This window comes from Pan troglodytes, chromosome 5 (genome assembly GCF_028858775.2).
Source record: "Pan troglodytes isolate AG18354 chromosome 5, NHGRI_mPanTro3-v2.0_pri, whole genome shotgun sequence".
NCBI classification, from domain to species: Eukaryota; Metazoa; Chordata; class Mammalia; order Primates; family Hominidae; genus Pan; species Pan troglodytes.
Window position 1 is genome coordinate 32,841,362 of NC_072403.2, and position 27,973 is coordinate 32,869,334.

Consider the following 27,973-nt stretch of genomic DNA (forward strand, 5'->3'; position numbering starts at 1 on the left):
CTATGGTTTGAATGTGTCCCTCAAAATTCATGTGTTGGAAAATTAATCCCCAATGCAACAGTGGGAGGAGGTGAAATCCTTTGGGAAATGATTATGTCATGATGGTGGCATCCTCATAAATGAATTAATGTCACTACAAAAAGGCTTGAAAGAGGGAGTTTGGTCCCTATTCCCACCTTCAGTTCCTTCCTTCATGAGAAGATACAGTATTTCTTCCCTCTGGCGGGTGCAGCAACAAAGTGCTCTCTTAGACGCAGACACTGAACTACAGGTGACTTCATCTTGGATTTCCAGCCTGCAGAACTGTGAAAAATCAATTTCTGTTCTTTATAAATGACCAGGTAGTAAATATTTTGTAATAGTAGCACAAACGAATAAACACAATTGTGAGGAAATTATTTCTGTAACATTTTACATAACAAAATTCAGCATTTTATAGGTTAGTCTGTGAAGTAGAGTTATTTATTTATTTACTTGAAAGTTCTACTAATCTGCATGTCCCTGATAATTAAAGATGTTGAGCATATTTTTTAATGTACCTGTTGGCCATTTGCATATCTTCTTTGAAGAAATGTCTGTTCAAATCCTTTGCCCATTTTTAAATCAGATTATGCATGTTTTGCTATTAAATTGTAGGAATTTCTTATATATTTTAAAAATTAATCCATTATCAGATATATGGATTGCAAATATTTTCTCTCATTTTATAGATTGCCTTTTCATTCTGTTGCTTGTATCCTTAGCTGTGTAGAAGTTTGCTTGGTTTTTGTTTTTCTTGTTTGTTTTTAGTTTGATATAGTCCAACTTGCCTATTTTTTGCTTCTGTTTCCTGTGCTTTTGATGTCATATTCAAAAAGTCATTGCAAATAGTAATATCAAAATGATATTACCTCACTCTTATTAGGATGTTGATTTTCAAAAAACCAAAAGATAAATGGTGAGGATGTAGGGAATTTGGAACCCCTGCACACTGTACATTGAGAATGTACAATGATACAGCAACTATGAAAACAGTATGGAGGTTCCTCCAAAAGCTAAAAATAATAGAATTACCAGGCGATCCAGCACTCTTATTTCTAGATACATATCCAAAACAATTAAAATCAGGATCTTGTAGAGATATCTGCACTCCCACATTTATAGCATCATTTTTCACAATAGCCAAGATATGGAAATGACCCATGTCTATGCCCACTGGCAGATGAATGGATAAAGAAATTGAGGTATATACATACAATGGAATATTTTTCAGTCTTAAGAAGAAAATCCTGACATTGGTGACAATATTGATGAAACTAAGGGATCTTATGCTAAGTGAAATAAGCCAGTCACAAGAGGACAAATACTGCAGAATTCCACTTATATAAGGTATCTGTAATAGTCAAACTCACAGAGGCAGAGAAGACCACAGTAGTTTCCAAAGGCTCTGTTGTGGGGTAATGGGAAGTTTTTCAAGGAATATGAACTTTGTTGTGCAAGATAAATACATTTTAGAGAGCGGCTCTTCAATATAGTGCCAATAGTTTATACTATAATATTGTGCATGTCAAAATTTGTTGAGGCTGGGTCTCAAATTCAGTCTTCTCACCACATACATACACACATAAGGGGTTTAAAATAAATTTCAGGGGGTCTTGGATATGTTTATGTGAATCATATCCAAGTGAGTGTGGTGACAGTATCGGGGGTGTTTGTAGATGTTTAAACTCATTAAAGTATACAAGTTAAATATGTGCAGTTCTCTGTATATAAATTACCCTTCAAATAGCTGTTAATAAAGTGCTCTTTAATATCATTGAAAGTGCATTAACTGAAAATTCAAACTTCAGAAAATATATTAATGGTATGCAGTCATTAGCTGGTATAATTTCCTACGGTGATAACATCTCTCTCCTTAAATTCAGTACATAAGAATTGATACCAACTGCAGTTAAACAGTGTCCACCTTATTTTGTTATATTTTACATATCAATGTGCTCAAAAACCCAGAATTAAAATTTAAAGAATCTTAGAATATTTTCTCACTTATTGACAGAATTACAGATTCAATTTTTCTGATAGTTTATATTCAGCCATTGCTCCAACTATCCCAGAGATCGAGGGAGGTCTCAATAACTTATGAAGCATCATTATGTATTAGACATATGATGGTTAAAATGCCAGCTCTTCAATTTTTCCTTTATTTAAAACGGGTTCCAGGCACACACTGCTGTGACAGCCCTTCCTTTGTAAAGAATAGAATGTGCGAACCTTATTCTCAAATTTTAAACCTAGAGCTGTATCCAAAAGCTACCTATAAAGTCATTTATTATGGGTTTTGCTTGACTCATTCTGAATACCACAGGGTAGTTTTAGAGTTTAGGGTTTCCACCAAGATATTTTCATTAAGCATATACTAAAATAGAGTTTTCTTACTGAATTTTTTTCAGCAAGTTTATAAATCTCAAGTGCAGAGCTTTCTGTAAGTTATTAATCAAAAATTAACTTTGTGAATATATCTACAGTATAATATATATACATAAATATATTATATACTATAAATTCTGAATTCCTGAAATTAAATACTAGTTTTATTATTAAGTCAATTGTCTAATTTCCCCTGGTAGGGACATCTGTATATTTCTAAACCAAACATTCCATTTTGTTATGTGTATCAGTTAAGATGACCTATACTATACTGCAGTAATAAATAACTTTCACATCTAAAACCAATTCAGTCTCTATAATAAGTTTACAAGGAGACTTAGTCATTTAGGAAGACAGCTGATAAAAACTCTGTCACAACTCATGCTAATACAGCTCATAAGGGACCATGGAAAGGCCTTGTAAAAATTCCTTCTATTCAAATGACATTGGTCAAAACAAGTAAAGTGGTTTCATTTACCTTCAAGCAGGATGAAATACTGCCATCTTATTATTTGTATAGTATGAGAAAAACTAAAGTATTTGTGAGCAGCCTAATAGTTACATGATTGATAACATTTGTATTCACAATAGTGCCAGTAATAGAACCCAGAAGTATATTATTTTTCCTTTCAAACTACCCATAAACGTACCCATTGATTAATCATTGTGGGTATATTTATTCAACGAAGAATATAGCACATAATACTTCCATCTGGTTTGATATTTTCTATGTGTGCATCAGAATTTCATGAGATGTTGTCAAATGTTATAATAAAATTAATAAGCTCAAAGCCCATGCATGACATTTAATCTATTCCAAAAGAATGCCATTATGAAACTTAGGAAATATAGTAATCAATCTTATCCATAGAGGATACATTCCAAGACCCCCAGTGGTTGCCTGAAACTGTAGGTAGTTCAAATCCTATATACACTGTACTATGTATTTTTTTTCTATACATACATAGCTATGGTAAAGTTTAATTTATAAATTAGGCATAGTAAGTAACAACAATAAAAATGATAAAATAGAACATTTATAATGTACTGTAATAAAAGTAGATGAATGTGGTCTCTTACTCTCTCTCAAAATATCTTGTTGTTATACACTCACCTATTTTTAGACCTCAGTTGAATGCTGGTTAACTGAAACCAGGGAAAACAGCCATGTACCCGGGGTTGGCGGGGGCGGCGGGGGGAACTAAACATGCTTTCTTTATTCTGAAGTTCTGAAAATCCTAATAATTGAGTAACTTTATTCTTTCCCTGTGTAACTCCAGGCAATTTATTGAACCTCTATGCACCTAAGATTCAGGGATGCAATGAGAATGATAAAACTGCTCTGTCAGCTGATTTATGTGAGAATTAAATCAGCCAATGCATGTAAATTCCTTAACTTGGTCCCACACAGAAAATTCTTTAATGTGTTAACCAATACTCTGTATGAAGTGAATGATATCATGTATATTATTTTGCAAACTCCTATTTTGCATATAGGTGCAGACATAGCTTCAGGTAAATACATGCAAACTAACTTATCTTTTAATATCTTAAAATTTTTCCATTATAAGGATACAAAAACTATTCTACCAATTACCTGTTGAAGAAACTCATGTTTAATTCTGGTTTATTTTGCCATCATAAACAATACTGTGAAAGCATTCTTGTATATCGAGGATCACATATATGCCTTTACTTCTGTAGGATAGATTCTTTTTAAAAATATTTTAACTTTTATTTTAGGTTCAAGGGTGGACTTTTAATCTAGGTGCTGAGACTAGCACATATGTATACTTTTGCACTATGAAAATATCAATAATTTTTTTCTCCAAGTGTAGTAACTTACAGTTTCACTAAAGTATATAAGATTTTCCAGGTTCACTGAAATTCCCTAAGAAATACTATACACTCTTATGGTAAAAAATATATGTATAAAATTTATATTAGATTTCCGCATGTATGAATTTAATAAAGCAAATTTATAATTTTGCCAGAAGCCCAGCACAGTGCCTAGAATGTATAATTTCACGTATATTTTAGTTAAAATATTATAATTATGCCAATTGAGGGATGTATAATATTAGTAATAAACACTGAAATTACAAATATACTACTTCTGATATTATCAGGCCTAACAAAAACAAACTTGGTTGAATGTTATAAAATCAGTTAGACATAAAAACATTATTATTAGCTATTACCCACTACATATTTTTCAAAATTCTGTTGTTGATTTAACTCATTTGCTAGATTAATATAATCGTCTCATTCAAGACCATAAAATCAATTTCCCATTTGTTTTATTTTATCTATATCTATGACAAACACTTTAAACCAAAATTTGAAGTGAATGTATTATAAAATAATTAGTATAAAATAAAAGCTATTCAAAAGACATATACTTCTATTGTATGGATATGTAAAATGAGTAAGAATGAGTAAAATGAGTAAGAAAAACTTTTTGTGTTAGCCACTGGGATTTTTGGTTTGTGTATTACTTTAGCATATTATCTCATTTTGAATGCTATAGTTTAGGACACTAGTTTAAACTACTGAAGTTAAAATGTTCTCCTTATTTCACAGGATAGAAGGATCTTACAGTGACAGACATCCATTAGTAAGAATTAATTTCTAGAGATAAAGTGAATACAGTAACCAAAGCGTCAGTAGAGTCAGCATGGTCAAAATAGTCTACATGGGAAATGTTTGGTGGCTCTTAGTTGATCATGGAGTCTCTAGAACCAAAAGTTAGGAATGCCAATTAAGTTTCGATTTGGCTTATATGATCTCAAATCTTCAGGTTTACAAAACACATCTTGAGCCACCACCCAGCTCTGTCACCGAGGCTGGAGTGCAGTGGCACCATCTCAGCTCACTGCAGCCTCCGCCTCCAAGGTTTAAGCGATTCTCATGCCTCAGCCTCCTGAGTAACTGGGACAACAGGTACTCACCACCATGCAGGGATTTTTTTTCTATTTTTTTGTAGAGACACGGTTTCACCATGTTGGCCAGGCTACTCTCGAACTCCTGACCTCATGATCCGCCCATCTCGGCCTCCCAAAGTGCTGGGATTACAGGCGTGAGCCACTGTGCCCGGCCCATTTTTTCTTTTCACCCACCTCGGCCTCCCAAAGTGCTGGGATTACAGGCGTGAGCCACTGCACTGAGCCTACAGCTCATTTCTTACCACATAAAGCTTTGCACCTCTCCACAAAACTGCCATCAGGGATGTCCCCAGAAACCATTCATCCCAGGTGCCACGCAGAGAAGAGTTTCTTGTTCTCCTTTTCCCTTTACCTCTTCCCTCTCACCTCATCATGTTCATTCATTCATCCCTTTTCCATTCTCACTTTTAAGCTTTCAAAAGCCTATCTTCCCCTATAAGTAATGTATTGTAACTCCCGCCATCACCATATCCTTCTCCAACCAACCAAACTGCCATCCTGAGTTTACGGAAAGTCCATAAACTAAGAAGAAATGGGAAACATTCATTGCTAACTTGGCAGCCCCTCATCCACCCTACGTGAGAGCACAGATCTTATTGTCTTTGAAGACCCTTTCTTTTTTTTTTTTTTTTTTTTTGAGAAGCAGTCTCACTGTCGCCCAGGCTGGAGTGCAGTGGCACAATCTCGGCTCACTGCAAGCTCCAACTCCTGGGTTCACGCCATTCTCCTGCCTCAGCCTCCCGAGCAGCTGGGACTACAGGCGCCCGCCACCACACCTGGCTGATTTTTTTTGTATTTTCAGTAGAGACAGGGTTTCACTGTTAGCCGGGATGGTCTCGATCTCCTGACCTCATGATCTGCCTGCCTCGGCCTCCCAAAGTGCTGGGATTACAGGCATGAGCCACCGTGCCCGGCTCCTTTTTTTTTTTTAAAGACAGGTCTCACTGTGTTGCCCAGGCTCAAGTGCAGTGGTGTAATCACAGCTTACTGCAGCCTCCAACTCCTGTGCTCAGGCTATCCGCCTGCCTCAGCCTCCCAAGCAGCTAGGACTACAGGCACACACCACCACACCTAGCTAATCTGTTTAGTTTTTGTAGAGATGGGGGTCCTGCTATGCTGAACAGGCTGGTCTCGAACTCCTGGCCTCAAGCAATCCTCCCACTTTGGCCTCCCAAAGTGCTGGGATGACAGGCATGAGCCACCATGCCTGGTCTGAAGACTTTTAAATGCTGCCATATTCAAGACACGTTGAAACTCACCTGTATTCGATGAGCCTGCTTTTCGCAAATGAGTAACATAAAACAGACTGAAATACCTTAAGCTTCTCAGTCTTTTACCCTCCTCTGGAATAATGAGTGTATCCCAAAAGTAAATCCATAATGAGGTCCAGTTTTTCCTTCCTCCTTGGCTATGAAATAGACAAGAAAAAGGCAAGCTAGCCATTTCCATCTCACTATAGCAGACTCTCATGTTTGCTTTTTGACCGTATGTGGGAAGCGGGGGCCTGACTGCTTTCCTACTGCCTAAGCACAACTTACTTTTCCTAGGAAATTCTCAACGCAACCTACATGGATTAAACCAGCTTTCCCCCTTTGTTTCCAATATTCTTACAGCCAAAATGTCCAGAATGGGCAAGGCAACCTGAAAAAATGAGGACAGGTACATTATCCCATGCGCTAAACTGCCACTTACACTGGTTAGTCGTGAAATCGGCAAAATTCCAGATGAGCTCTCCAACCACGTATTTTCTGCGTTTTTGATCCAGACCCAGATGGTACTGCTCTAGCAGACTTCTCTGGTACTCTTCACTGAACATCAGAGGTGGATCCTGGGATTCAAGGCAAAGAGAATTAAGAGTAAGAACTGGCAGAATTGTAAATGTTAGATAAAAATAAAGATCCACTTGATGGTGACCAAAATATCTGTCCTCACTGGGGGCTGTAGTGACTGCAGGACTCACTGATGCTAGGGTAAAGACAGCCAGGGAGAAACTGGAAATCATCATTCTCAGTAAACTATCGCAAGAACAAAAAACCAAACACCGCATATTCTCACTCATAGGTGGGAATTGAACAATGAGATCACATGGACACAGGAAGGGGATATCACACTCTGGGGACTGTTGTGGGGTGGGGGGAGGGGGGAGGGATAGCATTGGGAGATATACCTAATGCTAGATGACGAGTTAGTGGGTGCAGCACACCAGCATGTCACATGTATACCTATGTAAGTAACCTGCACAATGTGCACATGTACCCTAAAACTTAAAGTATAATAATAAAAAAAAATACAAAAAAAAAGACAGCCAGGGAATGATGTAACCCAGAATTAAAAAGGAGGTTTAAAAAAAAACATCAATTAGTAACTGCTTTATTTATAAATATAATCTGATACTCAATTTTTCTTACTTTTCTATCTCTATCTGCTGATACAGTCTTAAGGCTGAACTACACTAGAAGGAAAAATATGTCTTTAGGTCAGGCGCGCTGGCTCATGTCTGTCATCCAAGCACTTTGGGAGACCGAGGTGGGAGGACTGCTTGAGCCTAGGAGTTCAAGACTAGCCTACAAAAAGTACAAAAGTTAGCCAAGCATGGAGGCACACACCTGTGGTCCCAGCTACTTGGGAGGCTGAGGTGGGAGGACTGCTTCAGTCCCGGAGGTCAAAGCTGTGGTGAGCTGTGTTTGCACCACTACACTCCAGCCTGGGTGACAGAACAAGACCCTATCTCATGAATGAATGAATGAATGAATGAATGTAAAATGAAATTAAACTAAACCAGGCTGGGCATGGTAGCTCAGGTCTGTAATCCCAGCACTTTGGGAGGTCAAGGCAGGAGGACCACTTGAGCTCAGGAGTTCAAGATCAGCCTAGGCAACACAGTGAAACCCAGTCTCTATAAAAAGGCTAAATATTTGCTAGGTGTAGTGGCGCATGCCTGTGGCTCCAGCTACTTGGGGGGCCGAAGAGGAAGGATCACTTGAGCCCAGGAGGTTGAGCAGTGAGCTGTGATTATGCCACTGCACTCCAGCCTGGGCAACAGAGTGAGGCTGTCTCAAAAAAATTTTTTTTTTAATTAAACCAAATAAATTCAGTTATCCTAGTCATACATCAAGACCTCAATAGCCACATGTAGCTAGTGGCTACCATTTCAGACAGTGCAGACATGGGGCATTTCCATCATTGCAAAGGTTCTTTTTTGAAACAAGGTCTCACTCTGTCACCCAGGTGGGAGTACAGTGGTGCAATTATGGCGGACTGCAGCCTTGACCTACTGGGCTCAAACAGTCCTCCTACCTCAGCCTCCCAAGTAGCTGGGACTGGAGGCAAGCACGACCATACCCAACTATTTTTTTTTTTTTTTTTGAGACGGAGTCTTGCTCTGTCACCCAGGCTGGAGTGCAGTGGCACAATCTCGGCTCACTGCAACCTCCACCTCCCCAGTTCAAGCGATTCTCCTGCTTTAGCCTCCTGAGTAGCTGGGATTACAGGTGCATGCCACCACACCCAGCTAATTTCTGTGTTTTCTTAGTAGAGACGGGGTTTCACCATGTTGCTCAGGCTGGACTTGAACTCTTGGCCTCGTGATCCACCCACCTCAGCCTCCCAAAGTGCTGGGATTACAGGCGTCAGCCACTGCACCCAGCCACAACTCACCTTAAATATTTTGTAGAGATGGGGTCCATGTTGTGCAGACTGGTCTCAAACTCCTGGGCTCAAGAGATCTTCTGACCTCGGTCTCCCAAAGGGCTAGCATTCCAGGTGTGAGCCACCACACCCAGCACTGCAGAGGTTCTATCAATGCTCACCTAGACCCTCTCGAGTTTCTTAAGAATTCAGAACTGGGGCTGGGCATGGTGGCTCATGCCTGTAATTCCAGCACTTTGGGAGGCCAAGGCAGGTGGATCGCTTGAGGTCAAAAGTTCAAGACCAGCCTGACCAACATGGTGAAACCTCATCTCTACTAAAAAAAAAAAAAAAAAAAAAAATTAGGTGAGCATGGTGGTGCATGCCTGTAATCCAAGCTACTTGGGAGGCTGATGCAGGAGAATTGCTTGAACCTGGGAGGCGGAGGTAGCAGTGAGTCAAGATTGCACCACTACACTCCAGCCTGGGCGACAAGTGAAACTCCTCCTCAAAGGAGAAAGAATTCAGAGCTGGTTACCTTTTCAAAGAGAATGAACAAGGGTGCATATCCACAAACCATTTCCTCCTACTTGACTAGTTTGCAGAAGTGTCATTCTGTAAGCACGATAAATTTAAGGGTGCAAACAGAACAGTGCAGTCCACTGTGGGTGGCTGTTCCCTGTGTGTCAACGGGAGTCCCAGGAGCTATGACAAAAGAGTGTGAGCTGGCTGGGGAGGGGACAAGGGGCTGGATGGGGTTCAGGAATCCACATGAAAAAAACCCCACAAGACAAAGCAACATAACTTTGGTGAGAAGGACAAAAAATGAGATGGATAAACAAATGAGGCCAGGCCAGGCATGGTGGCTCAGGCCTGTAATCCCAGGATTTTGGGACGCCGAAGCAGGCAAATCACTTGACGTCAGGAGCTCGAGACCAACCTGGCCAACATGGCAAAACCCCACCTCTACAAAAATACAAAAATTAGCTGGGCATGGTGGCGGGTGCCTGTAATCCCAGCTACTTGGGAGGTTGAGGCAGGACAATCGCTTGAGCCCAGGACGTGGAGGTTGCAGTGAGCTGAGATCACACCATTGCACTTCAGCCTGGGTGACAGAGTGAGACTCCATCTCAAAAAAAAAAAAAAAAAGAAAAAAAAAAAAGACAAAGTGAGTGATTAAACATGGCTCTAAGATCTCACCCATGCCCTCAATAGGTATTATTTAGCATGTGCTGTGTCAGCTATTGCAGAGTACCTGGGAAACAACAATAAATAGGACTCCTGTCTCCTGAGCCCACAGTCCGATCAAAGAGAGAGCCAAAGAAATAACAACGGTGCCTAGCGAGAATGTTGGGAGAGCCAGGTTCCAGCTGCAACAGGGCAGAGCATGGGGAAGGTTCCCTCTGCCTGGGGCAGGCGGGGTAAACCTCCCCACAGAGGGGACAGCTATGAGGAGACTCAGACGCCAAATAGGAATCTTTTCAGCCACGTGTCGTGACTCATGCCTGTATTCCCAGTACTTTGGGAGTCCAAGACAGGAGGTGAAGACCAGCCTCATAGCGAGACTGCATCTCTACAAAATATTTTAAAACTAGGCTGCACATGGTGGTGCACGCCTGTAGTCCCAGCTACTCAGGAGGCTGAGGCAGGGGAATCGCTTCAGCCCAGGAGTTCGAGGCTGCAGTGAGCTATGATGACACCACCACACTCCAGCCTGGGCAACAGAACAAGACCCTGTCAGGAAAAAAATTAAAAATAAAAAAAAGGCTAGCACAGTGGATCACACCTGTTAATCCCAGCACTTTGGGAGGCCAAGGCAAAAAGGTCAATTGAGTCCAGGAGTTTGAGACCAGCCTGGGCAACATAGCAAGACCCTATCTCTAAAAAAAATAAAAAGAAAAGGATCTTTTAGTTGGTGATTATGGTGCCAACATGGGCATTCCAGGCAGAAAGAATAGCTCAAGCAAGAGCAGGAGAGCAAATGAGGGCAGTGGAAACAGATCAGTGGCCAGGAGTGAGAAGAGAAGAGGATGAAAACCCAGGAGAGAGAGCAGAGGACACTGAGTGTCCTGACTAGGGGTTAGGACTCTGTCCTATGGGCCTGGGGGAGCCAATGATAGGACTCAAAAATTGTGATTTGTGGCCAGGCACAGTGGCTCACACCTGTAATCCCAGCGCTTTGTGAGCCTGAGGCAGGAGGATCACTTGATCCCAGGAATTCAAGACCAGCCCAGGGAACACAACAAGGCCCCATCTCTACAAAAGTAAAAAAAAATTAGCCAGGCATGTTGGCCTGTGCCTATGGTCCCAGCTACTCAGGAGGCTGAGGTGGGAAGATCGCTTGGGCCCAGGAGGTTAAGGCTGTAGTGAGCAGTGATCGCACTACCGCACTCCAGCTTGGGTGACAGAGAGAGAGGCAGTCTCAAAAACACACAAAAATTTGGATTTGTTAGAAAGACCACTTGGGCACGGGTGATAGGAGGCTGTCTGGAAACAAGGCCAGTAAGGAGTCCACCTTTGAGGACCAAGCGAGTGGGTCAGAGGCCTGGCTGCTGGTGAGAAGGGAACGTGGACAGGGTAGCGGGAGGTGAGCCCAAAGCTGAAGCAAGGGGAGCACTGCAGTGGGCGCAGGGCAGGGTGGGGGAGGCAAGTGGCATCTCTGCCCAGAGAGAATACACAAGCAGAAAGTTCAACACCGCTTACCTGGTGAAACCCTACAAGCGTTTCCACTCCATATGTGCTCTGAATAATGGGATTGTGATGTCTTACACCAATTCTCAAACTGGGTGGCCAGCTGCAGCTGAATCAACTCCAGGTGCCCGTAGTTGCGATACCAAGAGTAGTAGCTGTTCACACGGATCACATCCACATACAGAGCCTAGGACCAGAGCAGCAGAGCCCGTTCAGCAACCACAAGACCGCATGACTCAGTACTCACATGCTGTGGGGGCTCCTCTGACAGAGAAGGTAAGAAGGGGATGTAATCCCAGCATTCCGGGAGGCTGAGGCAGGAGGGTGGCTTGTGGCCAGGAGTTCGAGACCAGCCTGGGCAACACAGCAAGACCCCAGCTCTACAAAAAATAGTATCAAGAAAATTAGCACGGCACAGTGGCTCATGCCTGTAATCCCAGCACATTGGGAGGCCAAGGTGGGAGGATCACTTGAGCCCAGGAGTTTGAGACCAGCCTGGGCAACATCGTAGGACTCCATTTCTACAAAACAAAACAAAAAGCCTAGAACGGGAAGAGCTGCCTCTCGGGGCTGAGAACATCCAACTGCACCAATTTAGATCCTGAAATTACCCTGCCCCACCAGCATAAAACATGGTCACAAAGTGGCCCAAAGGAGGCAGGCCTGTGATTGCACACTGACGCTCATGACGTGTGCAGCTGGGAAGGGCTGTGAGAGGCAGAGCAGCTGCCAACACGCAGTCCTCAGCCAAAACCCAGGGCCCCCGCCACTGGAACTGATTCCTCTCCAGGCAGCACTCCCAGCACTGGGCATCCCCTCACCTTGCCCTGGAGAAGCGCTCCCACCCAAGGGGCCAATGCACTCATTCTCGCAGATAATCTTTTTTCGCTTTGTTTGGAAGACAGAGTCTCGCTCTGTTGCCCAGGCTAGAATGGAGTGGCACAATAGTGCAACCTCTGCCTTCCACGATCAAGCGCAGGCGTGGTGGCATGTGCCTGTTATCCCGGCTACCTGGGAGGCTGAGGCAGGAGAATTGCTTGAACCTGGGAGGCGGAGGTTGCAGTGAGCTGAGACTGTGCCACTGCACTCCAGCCTGGGCAACAGAGCAAGACTCTATCTTTAAAAAAAAAAAAAGAATGCTAGTATCAGCCAGGCACGGTGGCTCATGCCTGTAATCCCAGCACTTTAGGAGGCTAAGGCAGGAGGATCACTTGAGCTCAAGAGTTTGAGACTGGCCTGGGCAACATAGTGAGATCCCATCTCTACAAAAACATTTAAAATTAGCCGGGCACAGTGGTGTACACCCGGAGTCCCAGCTACTTGGAAGGCTGAGGCAAGAGGGTTGCTTAGGCCCAGGAATTCAAGGCTGCAGTGAGCTGTGATCACACCACTGCACTCCAGCCAGAGCAACAGAGTAAGACCTTGCCTTCACAAAAAAAAAAAAAAACAAAAACTCAGGTTCCAACCCTGGAGTTACTAAATCGGGATCTCAGAATGCAGAGATCTGGCATTTCAATAAAACTTCCCCTGGAGATTCTGATCAGCCAGGTTTGGGCCAGATGAACTCTAAGCTCACTTAAACCTTTGACATTTTATGAGTCTATTAAATCGAGTACAAAAAATGCTGAGTCCAAACTGAGCAAACAAATCCCATCTTCCTATGCCCAGCCTCCTTGGATTCAGAAAGCCACACTGCCTGGAGAGTAAGCAGAGAGAGAATTGTCATTAACCCAAAGACCATCTTTGAAAACAGACTGGCTGTGGCTGAGTGCGGTGGCACATGCCTGTAACCCCAGCCCTTTGGAAGGCCGAGGCAGGAGGATCACTTGAGCCCAGGAGTTCGAGACCAGCCTGGGCAACATGGCAAGACCCTGTCTCTATCTTTCTAAGTAAAACAAAATAAAAAGCTCAGACTGGCAGCACATGGTTCTTTCCAGCTGTTCCCATGAGCAGGCTACAGGACAAGCCCAGGCAAAGGCAGGGAGAAATGGGGTGGGGACCCCCAGGCTCACCCCCTTGTCTGCTGCGTAGGTGGAGTTGGTCACAAAGGTCACAGGCTGGGAGGGGTCCAAGGCTTTGGTGTGAGCAATCACCATCCTGTCCACAAAAGAGAGAAGACACAGGTTCCGTCAGTCCGGGAAAGGCTCAGACACCCTCCCATCCTCTCTGTCCCATCTTCCCCTGACAGAACACAACTGGGGGCCAGGCATGATGGCTCACATCTGTAATCCCAGCACTTCAGGAGGCTGAGGCAGGCAGATCACTGAGGTCAGGAGTTCAAGAACAGCCTGGCCAACATGGCAAAACCCCATTTCTACTAAATATACAAAAATTAGCCAGGCATAGTGGCACGCATCTGTAACTCCAGCTACTCGGGAGGCTGAGGCACAAGAATTGCTTGAACCCGGGAGGTGGAGGTTGCAGTGAGCCGAAATCACGCTACTGCACTCCAGCCTGGGCCACAGAGCAAGACCCTGCCCCAAAACAAACAAACAAACAAACAAACAAAAAGAAAGAAAAGAAAAAAAAAAAACAACAAAGCACAGAGCCGCTGCTTTCTTCCCTAACTTGAGATGTGTTTTACATAAGGGCACGTTCCTCTAGTCCTAGACCGAGCTCTCTAACATCACTCTTTCTCCCCCACCCCTGAATCCAATTCCCCCAGAGGCGTAGCCACCCTGCCAGGTACACAGAGCTGAGGTCACTGGACTGAACACTGCCAAAAATGAGGTTCGCTTCCTGAAATAACTCTTGAACACAGGAGTGAATGGGCTGTGGATTCAGGTGGAATATTTATTAATGCATCAAGCAAACAGGTAGTGCGAGGTGGGAGGTAGGCACGGGGCTGGGTGCTAGGTGCTCAGTAATGACTCAAATCTAAGTCCACAGGTCCTGGGCAGTGGGAGTGGAGATGCATGCACAGAAAAACGGTGCAAGTGCCAGGCGAGGTGGCTCACGCCTAGAACCCCAGCACTTTGGGAGGCTTACTTGAGACCAGGTGCTTGAGACCAGCCTGGGCAACATAGCAAGACCTTGTTTCTACAACAAATTTAAAAATTAGGGCCGGGCATGGTGGCTCAAGCCTGTGAGCACTTTGGGAGGCCAAGGCAGGTGGATCACGAGGTCAAGAGTTCGAGACCAGCCTGGCCAACATGGTGAAACCCCATCTCAACAAAAAATAAAGAAGAAAACTAGCTGGGCATGGTGGCGTGAGCCTGTAATCCCAGCTACTCGGGAGGGTGAGGCAGGAGAACTGTTTGAACCCAGGAGGTAGAGGATGCAGTGAGCCAAGATCGCCAACACTGCTCTCCAGCCTGGGCGACAGAGCAAGACTCTGACTCGTGGGGAAAAAAAATATTAAAATGTAGCCTGGCAAGGCAGTGCACGTCTGTGGTCCCAGCTATTTGGGAGGCTGAGTGGGGAGGATCGCTTAAGCCCAGGAGGTCGAGATGGCAACGAGCTATGACTGCACCACTGCACTCCAGCCTGGGCAACAGAGTGAGACCCTGACTCTGAAAAACAAACAATGAAAGAAATGTTGCGAATGGAAATGACAAGTGGTGGCAGGAATTGGGCACTCTATGAGACAACAGACACATCCCGGATTGGAGAGTCAGGGACAGGCTCTTAGAAGAAATGGCCTTCATGCTGAGTCAAGTTAACCAGGAGGGATGAAGGGAAGAGGCTCCCAACAGAGGGACCAGTCCGTGCTCAGAGCTCCCAGCATCTGCCCAAGGCCTCCACAGAACAGACTGTTGTGTTTTTGTTTTGTTTTGTTTTTTTGAGATACAGAGTCTCATTCTGTAGCCCAGGCTGGAATGCAGTGGCATTATCTCAGCTCACTGCAATCTCTGCCTCCTGGTTCACCTGAGGCGATTCTCCTGCCTCAGCCTACCTAGTAGCTGGGATTACAGACGTCCACCACCATGCCCAGCTAATTTTTGTATTTTTAGTAGAGACAGGATTCACTACCTGTTGACCAGGCTGGTCTCGAACTCCTGACCTCAGGTGATCCACCCACCTCAGCCTCCCAAACTGCTGGGATTACAGGCGTGACCCACTGCATCCGGCCTAGACTGTTGTTGAAGCTGGTTTTCTTCTTCTTTCCTCAGTTCTTTTCTTCTACATCTTCCCCCCATCATTGCTCTGCCCATCCGAAGGCTGTGGCTGGCACAGGACAGAACAGAACCTCCTAGCCTCAAGTTCCAAACCCACACTCTCCAATAGCCAGGCTCTCAGATGGGAAGCTTCAAAGCCTTGTGACAGCCTGGCTGAACCTCTCCAGCCTGGGCGCTCCCTCCATTTCCTGCCCCAGAAACAGGCATCTCCTCTGGCCACCTCCCAAAGCCTGTCTGGAAGCCTCAGGCACCCGCTCCTGGAAGCCTGTACGATTCACAACAAAGGGCCTGTCCACCCAGTCGTGCTGAGCACACCCCTATTCCCCCGAGCTCTGAATTGTCCTTTGCCCAGGCTAGGACAACATCTCAGAGCCTTCTGCCTGCTGCAGACTCGGCTCAGCCCAAATCACTCCATGAAACTGGGGTGTGGCATCTGCCTCAAGGAGCATTTCTACAACCTCTGCTGCCTCTACCACAAATGAAACTGGCTCTCACCCACTGGCTCTCGGTGACGGGCACAGTGCGGAGCCCCATAGGGAGTGTGTAGAAGTCAAAGGCCCCAGTGACTTCTGTGCAGTCAGCCGCACCTATGACAGCCAAAGCGCCAGGTGTGAGCGCCCCGACAGCCTGAGCCCCATCTGGCCTGCCCTACAGCAGGAAGACCCCTTGTGCATGCACCCCAGCAGTCGCCTCTGGGCCTGCAGAGAAGCAGCAATCAGAGGCTCTGCCCTTCACTGGCTGACCCTGGGACCTGCCCTTCAAAATCAGGCCTTCTCCTTGACCAGACGAGGTGGCTCATGCCTGGAATCCCTACACTTTGGGAGGCTAAGGCAGGAGGATCACCTGAGTCCAGGAGTTCAAGACCAGCCTGGGCAACAGAGTAAGACCCCAACTCTACAAAAAGGATTTTTTTTTTGAGACAGTCTCACTCTGTCACCCAGGATAGAGTGCAGTGGCATGATCTCAATTCACCGCAGCCCCTGCCTCCTGGGTTCAAGCAATTCCCCTGCCTCAGCCTCCCGAGTAGCTGGGATAACAGACGTGCACCATCATGCCCTGCAAATTTTCATATTTTAGTAGAGACGGGGTTTCACCATGTTGGCCAGGCTGGTCTCCAACTCCTGGCCTAAAGTGATCCGCCCGCGTCAGCCTCCCGAAGTGCTGGGATTACAGGCGTGAGCCACCATGCCCGGCCTACAAAAAAAATTTTTTTAATTAGCCAGGCATGGTGGCATGTGCCTGTAGTCCCAGCTACTCAGGAGGCCAAGGTAGGAGGATTGCAGCTCAAAGCTGCAGTGAGCTGTGATCAGGCCATTGCATTCCAGCCTGGGTGACAGAGTGAGACCATCATAAATAAATAAATAAATAAATAAATAAATAAATAAATAAATAAAAAATCTGGGCCTCCCACCAAGGGTGGGAAACATCAGAAAGCTCAGAGGACCACACCTGCCCGTTCACCTGTCCTGGGCTCCTGCTGAAGCCAGGGCTACCAGATGGGGGCAAAAGACCTCCCTTAAGCAAGTCCCAAACCACCATTACCTCCCACGAGTACAGGTAGGCGGGGTGCTCGTGCATCAGGTACGGCCACCAGAGGTTGGCACCCAGCACCTTCAGCTGGCCCTGGGTCCCAGCCTGGTTGTCCACGACTTTGTTTTCTGCATTCAAAAGACACACTTCCAACTTGAACTGGTTACTGCACTTGACGGAGATCTGGTAATTCACCAGCCCTGCAGGAGGCAAGAGAGACCAGGGCTTAGGGAGGGACATGACCTGGGTCACACAAACGGGAATACCCCACAATGACCACTCCCAGGCACTCTCATTTGCTTCTGTTGCTTTTTTTTTTTTTTTTTTTTTAAGATAGAATCTCGCTCTGTCGCCCAGGCTGGATGGAGTGCAGTGGCATGATCTGGACTCACTGAAACCTCTGCCTCCCATGTTCAAGTGATTCTCCTGCCTCAGCCTCTGGAATAGCTGGGATTACAGGCACCTGCCACCACATCCAGCTAATTTTTGTATTGTTAGTAGAGACGGGGTTTCATCACATTAGCCAGGATGGTCTTGATCTCCTGACCTCGTGATCCACCTGCCTCGGCCTCCCAAAGTGCTGGGATTACAGGCTTGAGCCACCGTGCCCGGCCCTGAACCAATGCGCCCGGCCCGCTTTTTTTAAATTTAATTTTTTAATTTTTTTTTTGAGATGGAGTCTCACTCTGTCACCCAGGCTGGAGTGTAGTGCTGCGATCCTGACTCACTGCAACCTCCACCTCTGGAGTTCAGGTGATTCTCCTGCCTCAGCCTTCCGAGTACCTGGGAATACAGGAATGCACCACCATGCCCGGCGAATTTTTGTATTTTTAGTAGAGATGGAGTTTTGCCATGTTGGCCAGGCTGGTCTCGAACTCCTGAACTCAGGTGATCCACCCGCCTCAGTCTCCCAATAGATTAGATAAATTATTAATGAATTGCTTCCTTTAACACCCTATTCATTGAATTTCCCAGTAAACCACAATTACTAATTACTCCTGAAATCAGAAAAGAGGTTAAAAAGATTTTATAACAGTATCCTAGGAAATCTACTACTTTCAAGTAATAGTAGTTGAATTACCAAAACCCGTCACTCAAGCCAATGACTGCAATTAAGATATCAGTAACATTTCCTAGATAAATAAAGTCAATTAATTATATTTGCATCTGGGAAATAGAGAAAGTACATATAAGCCATGATTTTGAAGTCAAAAGAGAGAGAATATTTGGCAAGGAGGGGTAAGTTATAGTATGTAATTATAACATATAGTAGTTTTTTGTATGCTGGTAACTAATTTTAATTTCCTACATTTTTATGTAGATTTCTGCTATTCTTGTCCTATTTTCCTAATCATCTTTCTATATGGATGACTACATAAGTCTGAGAATATCAAAAGAGACAGACACAGAACCAATCGGATTCCTTTCTTCTTGAAGCTTCTGCACAGCAAAAGAAACTATCAACAGAGTGAACAGACAACCTACAGAATGAGAGAAAATTTTTGCAACAATGCATGTGACAAAGATCTAATGTCCAACACTGATAAGGAACTTAAACAAATTTACAAGAAAAAAAAAACTCATTAGAAAGTGGGCAAAGGACATAAACAGACACTTCAAAAGAAGACACACATGCGGCCAACAAGCATATGAAAAAAAGCTCAATATCACTGATCATTAGAGAAATGCAAATCAAAACCACAATGGCATACCATCTCACACCAGTCAGAATGGTTATTATGAAAAAGTCAACGCCGGGCATGGTGGCTCATGCCTATAATCCCAGCACTTCAGGAGGCCAAGGCAGGCAGATCGCCTGAGGTCAGGAGTTCCAGACCAGCCTGGACAACCTGGCGAAACCCCGTCTCTACTAAAAATACAAAAATTAGCCCAGCGTGGTGGCGGGCGCCTGTAATCCCAGCTACTCAGGATGCTGAGGCAGGAGAATCGCTTGAACCCGGGAGGCAGAGGTTGTAGTGAGCCAAGATCATGCCACTGCATTCTCCAGCTTAGGTGACAGAGCGAGACTCTGTCTCAAAAAAAAAAAAAAAAAATTTGAATTTTGTTTAAATCGCTAACACATACTGGGCATTTAATAACAAAAAAAAGGACATGAGATTGTGATCCTTATGAGGGTTTGAGAGGCATTTCACTAGGGTTCAACATAGAGCAGTCTGAAACATACTGTAATAATTTAATCCAATGGCTCATCTACAGCACCTAAAAAGGTTACAGCAGATTCTCATTATTCAGTGTAGTTACGGTCTAGAAAGTTCCATGAACAAATAAAAAGTTAGGTTTCAGCAAGCTACTGGTCACATTTTTGTAAGCTTACCAACACCTACTTTTGTTGTATGTGTGCTTATTTAATATATATTGTTGGCCAGGCACAGTGGTTAATGCCTGTAATCCCAGCACTTTGGGAAGCCAAGGCGGGCAGATCATTTGAGGTCTGGAGTTCGAGACCAGCCTGGCCAACGTGGTGAAACCCCGTCTCTACTAAAACTACAAAAAAAAAAAAAAAAATTAGCCAGGCATGGTGGTGCATGCCTGTAGTCTTAGCTACTTGGGAGGCTAAGGCAGGGGAATCGCTTGAACCCAGGAGGCAGAGGTTGCAGTGAGCCAAGACTGCACCACTGCACTCCAGCCTGAGCAACAGAGTGAGACTCTATCTCAAAAAATAATAATAATAATTAATTAAATGAATGAATAAATAAATAATATACATTGTTCATTCATTAACATTGAACAGCCAATGGCACTACAGCACTCATGCCTGAATGGAGTTTATTTAATGCATGTATTTTCTCTGTAAGGCACATCACAGACTTCTTGGACTTGTGAATGCTAAGCAGCACTTCAGCACTATGCTTGGGGGTTAATTTAAATGGCAAAACAACCAACAAACAGTACAAAAATAGGAAAAGCATGGCATTAAATAGACCACAAAAAGGATACCTGACTATTGTATGAGAGCTGAAAAAGAAGGCAGAATATCATCCTGTTCAAACTCAAATTCTTTGACACTCTATGCAAACACATGACTATGAAAGTGCTGTGAGTACTGATTTGGGGGTTACAAAAAATAGTAGGTGAGTTCACAAATACAAAAGCTGAAAACAAGGAGGATCGACTGTATTTTCGTAGACAATCTAATCTCATAGAAGATTTCAATTCACACAAAAATCATGAGAATTACTGTATTACAAAAGGGCACTAGATAGGGGGAAAAGAGTAAAAATCAGAATTAAAACAAAGGTTCAAAATTCTGCATCAACCATATCCAGTTACACTTTAATATGTTTGTGGCAGACTACATTATTGTTCCCAACTCATCACCCCTCCCTATATCTACAACCTTTCCCCAAGACAATGCAGTTCCTCCTGCTAGAGATCAGGTATATTTATCTATACTATCAATGTTAGCCATGGACAAGGTATGTGCTTTGGCTGACTGAATGTTAGTGGACATGATAGAAGCAAAGGCTTAAAATGTACTTCCAGAACTGGAGTTTCCTTGTGATTCTATCACTGTGACAAAAACACATTCTCAGGTAGTCCACTGATCCAAGGGGGAACAAACACACAGAAAACATACCTAGACTCTATCTGCAGCTTGCAGCCTCACCAAGCCAAGAACAGTCAACTCACAGATATGTTCGCAAAAATAAATGTTTTTCGTACCTTAAGTTTTATATAATTATTGACCTATAGTTAACTGATATACAATATACATTAATCTTAAAATATCATCATCCCATTAAAAATATTTACATTAAAAACTGAGACCACTTTCTGTCCTCCTTTTTTTTTTTTTTTTTCAATTAAGAGACAGGGTGTCTCAATGTTGTCCAAGCTGGAGTTCAGTGGCTAGCGGCTATTCACAAGAACGATCATCGCACACTACCTCAAACTCCTGGGATCAAGCAATCCTCCTGCCTCAGCTTTCCAAGTAGCTGGGACTATAAGTGTGTACCACAGCATGTCAGCTCTCTCTCTCCTTCTTGACCTAAAGCCTAGCATAAAATTAGCTAAGTAGAATGTTTCCAAAGATGCCTGCATCAGTATCTCCCATCCCACATAATTTCTGTTTGATTTTGCCATTCACCCATAAAATGGTGGGATCTACCTCCCCTCCTTGCAAATTTGAGCTGGCCCTCTGATCCTGTCTAAGATCTGAAGCCAGATATTAAGGTACTTCATTAATTTCCATGTTTGTCCTCTATGCAACCTAGCAATCAAGCAAGAAGTCAAAACCTACTGATATAGTTTGGATGTGTCCCCACCCAAATCTCACCTTGCATTGTAATAATTCCCACGTGTCAAGGGTGGGGCCGGGTGCAGATAACTGAATCATGGGGATGGTTTCCCCCATACTGTTCTCGTGGTAGTGAATAAGTCTCATGAGATCTGATGGTTTTATAAATGGGAGTTCCCCTGCACATGCTCTCTCCTGCCTGCCACTATGTGAGACATGCTTTTGCACCTCCTTGCCTTCCACCATGATTGTGAGGCCTCCCCAGCCACGCAGAACTGTGAGTCAATTCAACCTCTTTCCTTTATAAATTACCCAGTCTCAGGTATGTCTTTATTTGCAGTGTGAGAACAGACTAATACAATAAGTTGATACCAGTAGAGTGGGGTGCTGCTGTAAAGATACCCGAAAATGTGGAAGCAACTTTGGAAATGGGTAACAGGGAGAGGCTGGAACAGTTTGGAAGGCTCAGAAGAGGATAGGAAAATGTGGGAAAGTTTGGAACTTCCTAGAGCCTTGTTGAACGGCTTTGACCAAAATGTTAATAGTGATATGGACAATAAGGTCCAGGCGGAGGTGGTCTCAGAGGGAGATGAGGAATTTGTGGGGAAATGGAGTAAAGTCACTCTTACTATGCAAAGACACTGCAGCCATTGTGCACCTGTATTAGAAACAGGCATAAGATAGGCGGGAAAGAGTGAAAATAAGAATTTTTTTCTAGAGTTCCCTAGAGATCTGTGGAACTTTGAACTTGAGAGAGATGATTTAAGGTATCTGACAGAAGAAATTTCTAAGCAGCAAAGCATTCGAGAAGAAGCAGAGCATAAAAGTTCAGAAAATTTGTAGCCTGATGATGCAACAGAAAACAAAAGTCTATTTTCTGAGGAGACTGGGTTGTAGAAATTTGCATAAGTAATGAGGAGCCAAATGTTAATCACCAAGACAATGGGGCAAACGTCTCCAGGGCATGTTAGAGACCCTCACAGCAGACCCTCCCATCACAGGCCAGGAGGCTTAGAAGGAAAAATGGTTTTGTGGGTCCAGAACCCCCTGCTGTGTGCAGCCTAGGAACTTGGTGCCCTGCATCCCAGCTGCTCCTGCCATAGGTAAAAGGGGCCAAGGTACACCTCAGGCCATGGCTTCAGAGGGTGCAAGTTCCAAGCCTTTCAGGTTCTAGGCGGTGTTAAGCCTGCAGATGCACCGAAGTCAAGAATTAACGTTCATGAACCTCCGCCTAGATTTCAGAAGATGTATGAAAATGCCTGGAAATCCAGGCAAAAGTTTGCTGCGGGGGGGAAGGGGGGGGGCCCTCATGGATAACCTCTGGTAGGGCAGTGTCAAAGGGAAATATGGGGTTGGAGCCCCCACACAGAGTCCCCACTGGGGTACTGCCAAGCAGAGCTGTGAGAAAAGGGCCACCATCCTCCAGACCCCAGAATGGTAGATCCACTGACAGCTTGCACTGTGTGCCTGGAAAAGCTGCAGACACTCAATGCAGCCAGAAGGGGGGGCTGTACCCTGCAAAGCCACAGGGGCGGGGCTGCCCAAGACCCTGGGAACCCACTTCTTGCATCACCTAGATGTGACACATGGAGTCAAAGGAGGTCATTTTGGAGCTTTAAGATTTGCCTGCTGGGTTTTGGACTTGCATGGGGCCTGTAGCTCTTTCGCTTTGGCCAATTTCTCCCATTTGAAACGAGTGTATTTACCCAATGCCTGTATCCCTGTGTATCTAGAAAATAACTCACTTGCTTTTGATTTTACAGGCTCATAGGTGGAAGGGACTTGCCTTGTCTCAGATGAGACTTTGGACTATGGAATTTTGAGTTAATGCTGAAATAAGAGTTTGGGGGACTTTGGGGGAGGCATGATTGCTTTTGAAATGTGAGGACATGAGATTTGGGAGGGGCCAGGGAAGAATTATATGGTTTGGCTCTGTCCCCACCCAAATCTCATCTTGAATTGTAACAATTCCCATGTGTCAAGGGTGGGGCCAGGTGGAGATAATTGAATCATGGAGGCAGTTTCCCCCATGCTGTTCTCATGGTAGTGAATAAGTCTCATGAGATCTGATGGTTTTATAAATGGGAGCTCCCCTGCACGTGCTCTCTCCTGCCCACCATGTCTGACTAAATTTTGTATTTTTACTAGAGACGGGGTTTCACTATGTTGGCCAGGCTGGACTCCAACTCCTGATCTCGTGATCCGTCCACCCCGACCTCCCAAAGTGCTAGGATTATAGGCATAAGCCACCACACCCGGCCTCTTTTTTTTTCTTTTTCTTTTTTTTATCTGGAGACTCAGTTTTGCACTCGTTGCCCAGGCTGGAGTGCAATGGTGCGATCTCAGCTCACTGCAGTCTCCACCTCAGCAGGAGAGCAGGAATCTTCAGTGATCCACGGGCAGATCTGCAGCCATCGTGGGCACCTGTTCCTCCCGTGACCTTTGTGCCCGCGTCTCTCCCTCCAGTACCTATTGCATGACCCCCCACGTCCGCCTCCTGCCATTGCCAGCAAGTGCCTTGCGCGGGTACCTGGCTGCGCTTATTAATCCATTATGGTCGCTCTGTCACTGGTGCCATTATGTGCTCACGTGCCCACTCCCTCAGGTTTAGAAGGCGCGTTGCCCGGCAACAGAAGAATCTGCTGGCTTAGCCTTTGGCCGAGTTGGCAGCTGGACGAGGACGCTCAGAGCCCAGCTCTCGAGAGTTCAAGCATCCGACGGTTCCCCACTGCTCCCAGGAGCGGTTACCCGGGCACTCTGTGCCCCTCATTCCTGTTTGGGCCAAGGCCGAGGACCTGCGAGTAGGGCTCAGTTGCCTGGAGCCCCTTCAGCCCATCCCCCAGTTCACTTTGCTTGTGGGATCTCCCCATTGCTCCTGCCCCTGGACTGAGTGTCAGGCCATCCTACAAGCACCCGGACACTCGACATCAGTGGTGTCAAGACAACTCTAAGAAGGTTTTCCGTCATCCTGCAAGACCTGTGTTCCATCCTGGTGATTCTGCCTTCAATTTCACTGCAAAGGTACCACAGTAAGCCAGTGCTGTGTGCTCCGAGTTCCAGGGCATCCCCCAGCTCAGCCACTACACTGAGCACAAGGACTCTGTGGGGCCCAGGAGCAGGTAGTCACCCCTTTGGGGTCCACAACACCCGGCTGTCCCCAGACTTGTTTCCAGGGAAGATAGTGTTGAGGGCCCTCAAGGAGAGCGGGGCAGGGATGCCTGAGCAGGACAAGGACCCTAGAGTCCAAGAGAATCCTGATGGTCCGAGAAGAGTCCCCGAGGTCACCGGGGATGCACGGTCTGCATTTTGGCCCCTGCGGGACACTGGAGTCCTCTTTCCCTTTGTGCCCAGTCCCGGGCCTCTGCAGACATACCTCCACGCCCAGAGGTCAGAAATCAGATACAACCAGACATCCCAGACCACCTGGACGAGCTCGTGCACCAACCAAAATGCCATCTCCAGCTCCTACAGCTCCGCGGGAGGCTTGCTGGGGCTAAAGTGGAGGAGGGGGCCAGCAGAGCAAAAGAGCGGGGCAGGGATGCCTGAGCAGGACAAGGACCCCAGAGTCCAAGAAAATCCTGATGATCAGAGAACGGTCCCCGAGGTCACCGGGGATGCACGGTCTACAGTTCGGCCCCTGCGGGACAATGGAGGCCTCTCTCCCTTTGTGCCCAGGCCCAGGCCTCTGCAGACAGACCTCCATGCCCAGAGCTCAGAAATCAGATATAACCAGACATCCCAGACCTCCTGGACGAGCTCGAGCACCAAACGAAATGCCATCTCCAGCTCCTACAGCTCCACGGGAGGCTTGCCGGGGCTAAAGCAGAGGAGGGGGCCAGCCTCATCCCGCTGCCAGCTGACCCTCAGTTACTCAAAGACAGTGAGTGAGGACAGGCCTCAGGCTGTCTCTTCAGGTCACACACGGTGTGAAAAGGCGGCAGATACAGCACCAGGGCAGACACTCGCCCCAAGGGGTGGCTCCCCCAGATCCCAGGCCTCTAGGCCCCGTAGACGCAAGATTGCCCTGCTGCCACGCAGGCAAGGGGAGCCTTTAATGCTGCCACCTCCCTTAGAGCTGGGGTACCGGGTCACGGCTGAACACCTGCACCTGGAAAAAGAGGCGGCATTCCAGCGGATCAACAGCACGCTGCAGGTTGAGGACAAGGCCATCTCAGACTGCAGACCCTCACGGCCTTCCCACACTCTGTCCTCACTTGCAACAGGGGCTTCTGGTGGGCCTCCCGTTTCTAAAGCACCCACTATGGATGCACAGCAGGACAGACCCAAGTCCCAAGACTGCCTGGGCCTAGTGGCCCCCCTTGCATCTGCTGCAGAGGTCCCCTCTACAGCTCCCGTGTCTGGGAAGAAGCACAGACCACCAGGACCCCTGTTCTCCTCCTCAGATCCCCTTCCTGCCACCTCTTCCCACTCCCGGGACTCAGCCCAGGTCACCTCGCTGATTCCTGCCCCCTTCCCAGCTGCAAGCAGGGATGCCGGCATGAGAAGAATGTTTTGTGTTCGAAATTGTTTGAGGGGTTTGGGTTTATTTTTGTTGGTTTTTTTTTTTTTTTTTTTTTTGCTTACATGGGCATCCTTCAGCTTCTAATAATCTGAAAAATTCTATTTACCCATTGTCAATGTGTATAAATTAATCTGAGTCAATTTTATACAATAAAAGGTGAACTTTTATGCATGAAACAATAATTTAACAAAAAATGTACTGGAAGAAGAATGTTCATTACAAATATAGGAAACATAAATATTACCAAATATTGGCAAGCACTAAAATGTTCAGAAATATAAGTCTATTACAGTTATAGCTCTCTCAAGCAAAAAAATAGTAGAGAAAAACTTAGTTTACCTTAGGGGCTATTTATTTACTTAGAGATTTGTTAAAAGGTCAAATGGGGTCACACAGAATACTAAGAAGAGCTGTTCACCCAGGCCTCACTAAGAACTCTTCTTCATTCAGTAGCTATATGGTAATATGACAACTGCTCCTACGACCCAAAGAGGAACTACAGCAACTACTCTTTAGCATCTGTTGCTCCCAACTCTGCTTTGCAATTATATGACTCAAGCATTCTGGCTCCATTAACTATTACTGCTGTTACTCCCAATTAAATTCCCTCTAAAAAATAAAAATTTTTAAAGCTGCAATTTAAGCTTTCTGCTGCCTCATGACTTCAATTCCATCAGAGTTATGCATTGTTTCCTCTGTACATCTTTGCTCTGCTTCCATTGCTAATTCCCTAGTAAAGTGTTGTATATTCAAAGTTCCAAAGAAACAGAATATCCAAGACATCACCAATCATCCAAAACACAGTGTAGGAGGCCACAGTTAAGAGAAGCAAGACCATTAGCTCTTTTTATAGGCTCGAGAACAACAGGATGCTTTGGTCCTGTATCAGCAGGATGCTTTTCGGGTAGATCCTACTGCCACCCTACTATCGGGTAGATCCTACTGCCACCCTAGCTATGGGCACGTGTCAGAATCCCATGTCATAAAGTAGACAAAAGGAAACCACCACGAGTATAAACTAAGAAAAGCACTCCAAGGTTTCTAAGAATGGAGCTGTATAACTCACTTTGCCCCATTTGTTACTTCTCCACGGTACTTACCACCACCTATTACATATATTTTGTTTATAGTCAGTCTTCCCTCATTAGAATGAAAGTTCCGTGAGGATAGGACTATACAGTCAGCCCTCAGTATCCATGGGGGACTAGTTTCAGGATCTCCTGAGGATAACAAAGGATACTCAAGTCCCTGATATAAAATGACATAGTATTTGCACATCACCTTTGCACATCCTCCCATATACTTCATATCAACTCTAGATCACTCATAATAACCGATGTAAATGTCATGCAAATAGTTATTGTACTATATTGTGTAAGGAATAAGGAGAAGAAAAAAGTCTGTACATGTTCAGTACAGACGCAATTTCTTTTTCCAATATTTCCAATCCTTGGTTGGCTTAATAAACAGATGTAGAACCCAGGAATAAGTTCTGGTGTCCTATTGCATAGTAGGATGAGTATAGTTAACAATAACGTATCATATATTTGAAAATAGCCAGAAGAGTAGATTTTGAATTTTCTCCCTACAGAAAAATCATTATGCAAATTACCCTGATTTGATCATTACACATTGAGTACGTGTATTAAAACATCACATTGTACCCCGTATATATGTACAATTATTATGTGCCAATAAAAATTTAATGTCAATATGTGAAATAAAATGAAAAAATAAAAATTTTTAAAGCTGTAATTATCTCCATCTGGTAGGAATATATATAATCTGAAATAAAAAATATATTTGTAATTGTTAGGACAAAATAGATTATAGATTATTTTAAGTTTGCAAATTATAAATTATAAAATTCTCACAG

At 44.9% G+C, this 27,973-nt stretch overlaps 1 protein-coding gene and 1 pseudogene across 1 annotated transcript; one reads left to right on the top strand and one right to left on the bottom strand.

The window, feature by feature from the left end:
- Window positions 1-215: 215 nt before the first annotated feature.
- On the bottom strand, window positions 216-17,468 carry LOC112207605 (beta-glucuronidase-like; annotated as a pseudogene).
- Window positions 17,469-24,216: 6,748 nt separating this feature from the next.
- LOC129144391 (putative POM121-like protein 1-like) lies at window positions 24,217-27,693 on the top strand. The gene has a single exon (XM_054686644.2). The coding sequence runs from the start codon at window positions 24,790-24,792 to the stop codon at window positions 26,179-26,181; it is 1,392 nt and encodes a 463-aa protein (XP_054542619.1). The 5' UTR covers window positions 24,217-24,789; the 3' UTR covers window positions 26,182-27,693.
- Window positions 27,694-27,973: the final 280 nt, after the last annotated feature.